Source organism: Thunnus albacares, chromosome 7, assembly GCF_914725855.1.
Source record: "Thunnus albacares chromosome 7, fThuAlb1.1, whole genome shotgun sequence".
Taxonomy (NCBI): Eukaryota; Metazoa; Chordata; class Actinopteri; order Scombriformes; family Scombridae; genus Thunnus; species Thunnus albacares.
Window position 1 is genome coordinate 1,922,501 of NC_058112.1, and position 7,972 is coordinate 1,930,472.

Sequence of the window (7,972 nt, forward strand, 5' to 3'; positions counted from 1 at the left end):
ATGGACAATGTTTTCATGACATATAAATAATGAGAACTTTCAGAAATATGTCATTGTTGTGAATTGGCATGTATTTTCGTAATAAATCACAACTGTTCTCACTTCATGAAATGCATCCATATTCTGTCTTTTTATCTGTTGTACAATGTAAGGTATGGAGGGGTGAGCTTTGCCATCGTTAATGAATCTTGTCACTGAACACATTATTCTGAGAAGACTCCTTATAGCAGAGACAGCAGCATGTAGCAAATTTTCAACAGTGCACTCCTTTTGCTTCACTGTTAATACTTTAGTAAACTGTTGAACCAGTCATCATTGCTTTGGTTGTTAGGGCTCATCCAGGTTTGAACCTGGGTCCTCTCACACCTGAAGTGAGAATCATACCCTTAGACCAACAAGTCACACAAAAAGACTGCAATTTAATTTCCCCTTCAGCAAATAAAAGGGCATCCATCCACCTTATGTGAAATTGGTTACTGTGGTTTTTCTCAAAGTCATTACAAAAACCTCCCACTTGACCAGAGCTCAGAGTCTGAACGGTGAAGTGAAATGTATTGCTTGAGAACTGCAACACAGGATATGAGTGACCCTGAGTGGAATGAGCTGTCTGTATATCAAAATAAGAGAAGCAGGTCAGACATGTATGTGTAGCAGACAGTGTGGAGGGGGTAGAGCTTTCAAATCCCCAAGTAACTGACTTCAATTCATGATTTCGAATCCAGCTTCGTGCTATACAGTTTTACTTGTTCCTTTCCATGCCTCCACTGGATTACTCTTTGTGGTAGTTCATCCCTCAGCACTGGCTGTGTTCAAACACAGTGACTGATCTCTGTAGGCTTTGTAAGAACTTGTTTTGCCACCTCCAAAGAAAGACGAAGTGGTCAGATTCCCTACCATGTCATCAGTGATACCTCAGTCCGCTTTTGCAAATGTTGTTGGTTAAAGGGTTGGCTAATGGCCAAAAGCCAAAACAAGACTTTGTTTCACCTCATTATGACCACCTTAACTTGAGAAAGGTATTATCTCTTGTATACCATATGCCAGGTATTGTTCCAGTCAAGACTTTGGATGATGATACATGACTAAATGGATTTCAGTTATTTGATCACATCAGTACTGATCTTAAAAACATTCCACAGTTCCACCAATTTGACCTTGGATTCCTGGATTCAAAGTTCAGAGTGCTGACCATTACACCATGGAGACCAGAGAGAACACCTACACCAACTGAAAAGTCAGACCAAGTTAGCAATAGTTTAAGTTCCCTAGACCTACAGTAGTAAGTCCATTTCAATCTCATTTCTTTCAATCTTCATCAACAGCTCTGCCTCTGTGTGCATTTGTGGTACAGAGGCTAACATAGCTGACTCCTAAGCAGTTAACCTCTGTTTGATAACTGGCCAAAGCAATGCAACATCTTACAACTTGGAACCAGAGTGCAGAACAACGAACATAGCTGTTCTTTCTCTTTTACGATCAATCTCTTTATGCATTATTAGACATCTATCCGTTTTTGACAGGGATAGTGTCTTATGTGTCTCAGATCCAGTGAAAACAGTTTCCTACAGTGTTACTAGTGTGGGACACAAATCAACAACCAAACCAGTTTTATTAATATTTTTCTTTCTTTCTCATGAGTAATTGCGCAAGAATGAGAGATCGGAACTAACTGAGAATGAAACTTTATTTGGTGTTAACTTAACATGTCATATGCCTGTCTGTCCGTAAAGATATTTCCTTCAAAGCTTTCTGTAACTGTACAAACTAAACTGTGCTAAGATTGCTCAGTACAACCTTCAAACCTCTATTGGACTGGACTCATATGTTGGTGGTACTGATCACTGAAGATTAAAGCCTGCTGTTTTCTTCAGCAATATGGGACACTCAAAGCTCATGTCACGGCTGCCTGGAGTTACTGAACACATGTTAAACCTGTGTTAGAGCCACTCACAGCAGATTGCTGACATAGATCAATCCTAGGTCACTTGCTCAGACCTCCAACTGCAGTTGCACAAACATCGTTGCACAACAGTTGCAGTTGCACAACAACTTTAACCTTTATGTATCCAATCAGTTGTCTCTGTGCCAGGCTACGTCCAGCCCATGCTTGATGCACTCATCGCCAACTCCATGACACCAACATGCCATTGAGGGCTTCTCTGTGCCGAAGTCTGTATCACATTTATCAGTAAAGTCTTAGAGATAAAGTAGTCTCTCCTGATCTAAAAACCTTTTAAAATTCCATTGTCCATGGTTTATTCATACTCAACTAAAAGTAGCATGAGAATAATCAAAGTCCTGCATTCAAAATTTAAGTATACTACTTGAGTAAATGTGTGAATTTATAGGTTCAGTTTCTTTTTTGCTCACTCAGGAATCCCAGTTTCTGCAGCAGTGCTTCCCTGTTTTAGTAACAGTACTGCATAACAGTACAGCACGATGGGGCATGAATCCACATGCATCCATTAAGCCTTGTCAGGCTCTACTCCAGTCTACTCGTTATTTTGGGGCATTTCATGCCATAATGTCTTCAGCTGATATACAAATTCTAGTACAGCATGAAAGAAAATATATTTACCTTTGTCCTTTTCAAGTGACCCAATCTCTGCTGCTGTCTTGAGGAGTTGAAGAAACATCTGGAGAGAGAGAGGTTATATTTAACTTACTAGTGATAAAACACACTCCTACTGAAGGTTTCATTTTCTTGTGTAATAACACAGCTGGCACTGATTCTGGACAGTGGTGTGTGTACATTATTTTACTGAGTATATTTTTTCCATTCTTTTTAAGAGGTGCTGTGTTACAATAGGCACCTGTATGTTTTCATTCATTGTTTCTGTTTTTTCTCTCTCTTGGATATTTTTCCCCATTACTATTTGATCCACTGTCCACATGGAGATCAGTAACATGTCACCTCAGCAGTGACGTAGATACATGATGCTTCATCAGCACCAGACATGACATTCTTTCTCTTATGTAACAGTCAATTTTGTGATTGATGTTGCACGGAATGAAGCAGTCACTGCTTTTCACCATGATGACATGTTGATATCCATTTTTGTCTGTGTATTTATGTCTGTGTCTGTGCTTACATTATATACACTGTAAGCACAACAAGGAGTGAGACAAACTAACCTTTGCCAGGAGAAACGGTCCAACCACATTGGTTTCATACACTTCCATCATGTCCTTTTTCCCAGTGGCAGATAGCGGCGCTGGTGAGGCTGGTTTGTTGATAGCAGCATTGTTGATGAGGAGGTTCAACCCACCAGCCCCGATCTGCTTACTCACAGCTTGGACAGCAGCAGAAATACTGGCCTCATCTGACATGTCTGCAGGTGGACAAACACATACACAAATGTTCATGCATTACTAAACCACATGCTAAGGCACTTGATCATCAGAGAGATCTACATATCAATGGTATCAAATTCTAGATAGATAAAATGCAAGGATTCTGCTCTTGGAAATATGTGTTTGTAATAATTATTAGAATGAAAATGTTCTGGTTTAACTCAGAAGCACACTATCTAGACCTGATCAGTCATATGACCATGACCGACATCAATGAATGAATGTGGAAACACATTTTATTGCACTATAGGTAAGATAGTTGCAGCAGCAAAGATATCAACTTTCAAAGCATCTTAGTATATATTTTACCTCATGGCAAACATGATGACTGGCTTTAGTTTAGTTTGTTTATCTGATATTACAAGAAGGAGGACATCAACTCACAAACAACAAGAAAATAAAGTATAAAGGATAACACCATTAAGTCCAAGTCCAAGATGTGACAAATATGCATGCATATGATGTTTTCTCCAAGTCAAAAAACTCCAAGTCAAACATCTAAGAAAAAAAATAATAAAAAAAGCTAAAAAGCCAATTTAATCCCCTTTTGCCTCCTGGCACTACAGAACCTACAGAAACAGATACCCATGTTGGTATTAAACTTTGTTAAGCACAAGGCAGTAACACTAGCTCTGGACTGGTGGGCATGAGTTCCACCAGCTCCACAAAAGTGGTCTTTGAGACCATCTGGGGCTCTCTTGTTATAAATATTATTTACCACCCTCAGCTGTAGTTGGGTACAAGGGGAAACTACAGTAAAAGCTTTTGGAACTGCTGTTTGTAACTCAAATAGAGCACAACTCTGGCTCACTTGCTCTGAGAGAGCTGTAGTTTGTCAAAGTGCTTTCCAGACGGTCAAACATGAACAGATTGGGTGGTAAAAGCAACTCCAAACACAAAGATTGGCCAGCAGTATTTAGCTTCCCTTATCAATTCATTTGGGGTTTTTGGTTCCAAACCATTCACCAGGGTTTTTAATGCCATACTCTCTCCACTGCTGCCTGACAAACATCCCACATTTTGGATTCTGCATTTCTGATGAAGAACAGAAGTTCTCAATATTCTTTGCAGAAGCCAGCCTGGTCTCATCCCTCAGCCCTTAAAGATGCAATTCGTCATTATTGAATTTCCCCCCAACTCTACTTGCTAAAAATGTATCCCACCTGAAACACTTTTAAAAAAAAGTCACAGTTATCTTTAAAATGTTTTTTTTTATTAATACTATCACAGAGGGGATTTTTCTATACCTAGAAGTCTTTATTGGGAATCATGTATTCTAACCTATAATTGAATGCAGGGTTATACAGTATACAAGTGAAAGCAACTAAGTAAAACACATCCTGGATGGAAATTGAGCTCCAACCAACTGCAGAGTCCCTGTTTACCAACCCAAAGTTATTGCCAAGTCAACAACCGATAAAGGTTGGAAAAACGTTCTCTAATTAACCTCACAGAGCAAGTGGCTCGTGTAAATAAGTTTTTATTTTTCATTGACAGTTTAGAGATTAACCCTGATGGTTTGAGAGTCTGCAAACACCGGCATGGCTAATATATTAACACTTAAAGTTAGATTAACATCAGCATGGTTACTGCAGTTCCTGGTACACTTTATGTGGCCCACACATTTAAGACCATCCATGAAATGGATATGTGATAAATTCCAATTCTGTAAGTTAATTTTCAAGCTTCTACACAGACATATATGAGGGTGTCTTGTGTTTACCTAGCTTGATTATAGTGATCTTTCCAGCATACTGAGTGGTGAGCTCTCGCAGGGCCTGAGGGGAGCAGAGAGAAAGACATACAGTGTTATTCATTGTTGCAGTCATGGTTACTTCACTCATTTCCTGCTAGTGAACTGGATGTTCTGAATTCAGTGACGCATGTTGGTGCCTCCAAACACAACAAGTGCAATTTGGCTTTTCACTAGAGATTTAGAATCTGCTAATCTAATGTAAGCAATGATATTAAGTTGGAGAATATATGACGTGCTATACAAAAAAAACATTCTACAAGATAAATACTACATAAAATAAACTTAGCACAAAAAGTAAGGAAATTTGTATTTGGTAGATTATTTCTTTGTTGTAACAATGCGTCTTGGAAATAAATCTTATACCGTTGGAAAGCCTTTTTATTTCCCTTTTAAATGGTGCTACATTTGTAAGGAACATGCATTTGTGGGATGAGCAGCAAAGCTGAGTATGTGGGTTGCGCCCATGAAAAATTTGCCAAATTTCATTTGTGTGTTGAATAATATTCACTCCTGACAACTAAAGCATGAATACTGTTTTTATGATCATGTTAAGGCAACTCAAAGCACCTGGTTAGGAAAAATCCTGGTCTTCCTTTTTTTAAATTAAAAAAGGAAGCATGAGACAGGATCAATTACTTTTCAATTATTAACTAAAACCATTATCTCTCCCTGCTAAAGTGTGTTAACACATACAAGATTTCAGGTGTCAGACTCCTGAGCTTCATATGACCTTCTGTGCGCTGCAACAGTGCAACACTTTGTAGACTGACAAAGACACTGCCACTGATCATAACCCAGGCAGAAACAATGTTTCCTCAAAAATGTTTTGTTGTAGAATATAAACAGAATTTTTAGGAGAGAGGGATTCCAGGAGGAATTTTATTGTTATTATTAATATTATTGGTACAGTGGCAAATAAAAATGGTCCTAGACAGCATCCTTGAGGCGCCAGTCATCTGAGTCAAAGATAGAGAGATACTATTGAATAACTTGCCTATAGGCATGCTGTTAACAAAATATTTGTTTAGACATAATTATGTTTATGAACTTACTAACATCTGAAAATACCTTGTTTGGATACCCATTGGACTTAAGAGTGATACATTAGAATTCTCTGAAAGTGTAATAATCTCTACAGGCTTCATTTTACAGACACAGGTATAAAATTAAAAAGTCTTCCTCGTGTGCATGGGTCCATTCCTCACTGAGAAGCCATAGATCAGCTCCTCTGCTCCTCCGTTTGTAGCAACATGTGTGTGTGTCTGTTAGTGGATCTGAGAACAATGAGAAATATTTGTGTGTAACTGTCTCACCTTAGCTCTGGCTCCCTCAGGGTCTCTGCAGCAGGCATAGATGTGAGCGTCCTCTCCTGTCTTCTCTCCAAGCTGTTTGACCAGCTCCAAGCCGATGCCTCTGTTGGTCCCAGTCACTAAAATGTTGCCTCCCAGTTTCAGCGACATGTTGGCTCATCAACTGTCAAACTCCAGCTGCTGTCTGGCTACTCTCGTGACAGTGTCTGAACATGTGTGAGGGCAGAGTGTTGCTGTAAAGCTAGTCCTTATGTGTCATGCACTTGACATAGATGTGTACCATAGTAGAGGGAAGGAGCATAGTAGAGGAAAGGAGTAAGCGTCTTAATGCTCTGTATGTGTCACTGTTTCACTTTGTGTGTACTTTGTCACCTGTTGCAACCACACACACTCACACAAACACGCCTTTAACATACTTATCATTATATAACCAAAGTTTTTAGCAGCCAGAAGCACTATAGAAAGCATCTTGGACTTCAGCACTGAGGTGTGTTTGTCTGTCAATAAAGATAAGCTGCCAGTCTTCTCATCCCTCATAATCATGTTTTGTTCATAGCAAACAGCTGATTTATCTTAACATCTCCTTAGTTTTTTGACGGTATATGTTTAACTAAGCAACATTTCAGAAATGTGATGAATCAGGATGTGCAAGATAACCTTCGTCACCTGTGAGTGAAGTTGAAAGAATTAGCTAAGTCTGTGATGTAATCAAGAATATGCAGAAATTGTGTGGTTAACCACAATTACGTAAACATAAAGTTGATACACTGTCAGACACCTCAGATTTCTGCCACTTTCTGTCTTTTTTACTACGGACATCCAGGCAGAATGTACCAGACATCACTGAGGACTCAAGACAGTTGGCTGGTTGGGGTTCAGAGCAGAGCAATCATCTTATCAATCCAAATGTTGAACCAGATCAATAAAGGAGCTGCAGGTGAATGGATTTTTATGTCAGCAATAAAACTGTTTGCTTTCATTTAAAGCTGCTAATCAATAATTTCATATAATCAACAGTTCAAAAAACTATGTGTATGAAAACACACAGAGCATAACCTGTTCGGTCTCACCACTTTCATCAGCAATGTTTTCTGCAGCAGCAGGCAGCTGTTTTCAACCCTGCTTAACTGTACCACTGTACACTACCTGCTTAGTACCAAACAACAGACAGACAAAGTTGACCTTTTGCCCTCTCCACCTGTGACCCCATTCTACTCATTGGAAAGGATTCTCATAATAATTGAATAATGACTTACCTCTTTTGGTAGATGTCATTTCTTTTCACCTTAAACTTCCTTTCCTTTTATGTCAACTCTGACGCTTTTTATGAAAGCAAATAAAAGCTGCACTGATGTATAACTGAATACTACCTAACTGTGAAGTAAGACAATGATCAGGATGTGCGTAGCTTGACTTCCCCTTGAAGTTTCTATGAAGTACTTCCAAGTGGTGCAATTTCTACAACTTTTAGATTTGTTTGTGCAGGTTTAGAAAATTAAAGTGTCCAGTATTAATTAAACTATATTCAAGCTGGTCACATTTAATTAGCTGA

General features: G+C 38.9%; 1 protein-coding gene across 1 annotated transcript in view; it reads right to left on the minus strand.

The window, feature by feature from the left end:
• The window catches only part of zgc:158868 (uncharacterized protein LOC791147 homolog), a 10,854-nt gene extending 4,095 nt beyond the window's left edge, over window positions 1-6,759 (minus strand). Inside the window, exons 1-4 of the mRNA XM_044357142.1 lie at window positions 6,424-6,759; window positions 5,078-5,132; window positions 3,136-3,332; window positions 2,579-2,636 (exon numbers count right to left, since the gene is read on the minus strand). Of these exons, the coding sequence (XP_044213077.1) occupies window positions 2,579-2,636; window positions 3,136-3,332; window positions 5,078-5,132; window positions 6,424-6,570 (457 nt within the window). The 5' untranslated portion in view covers window positions 6,571-6,759. The remainder of the gene's footprint in view (window positions 1-2,578; window positions 2,637-3,135; window positions 3,333-5,077; window positions 5,133-6,423) is intronic.
• Between the last annotated feature and the right edge of the window lie 1,213 nt (window positions 6,760-7,972).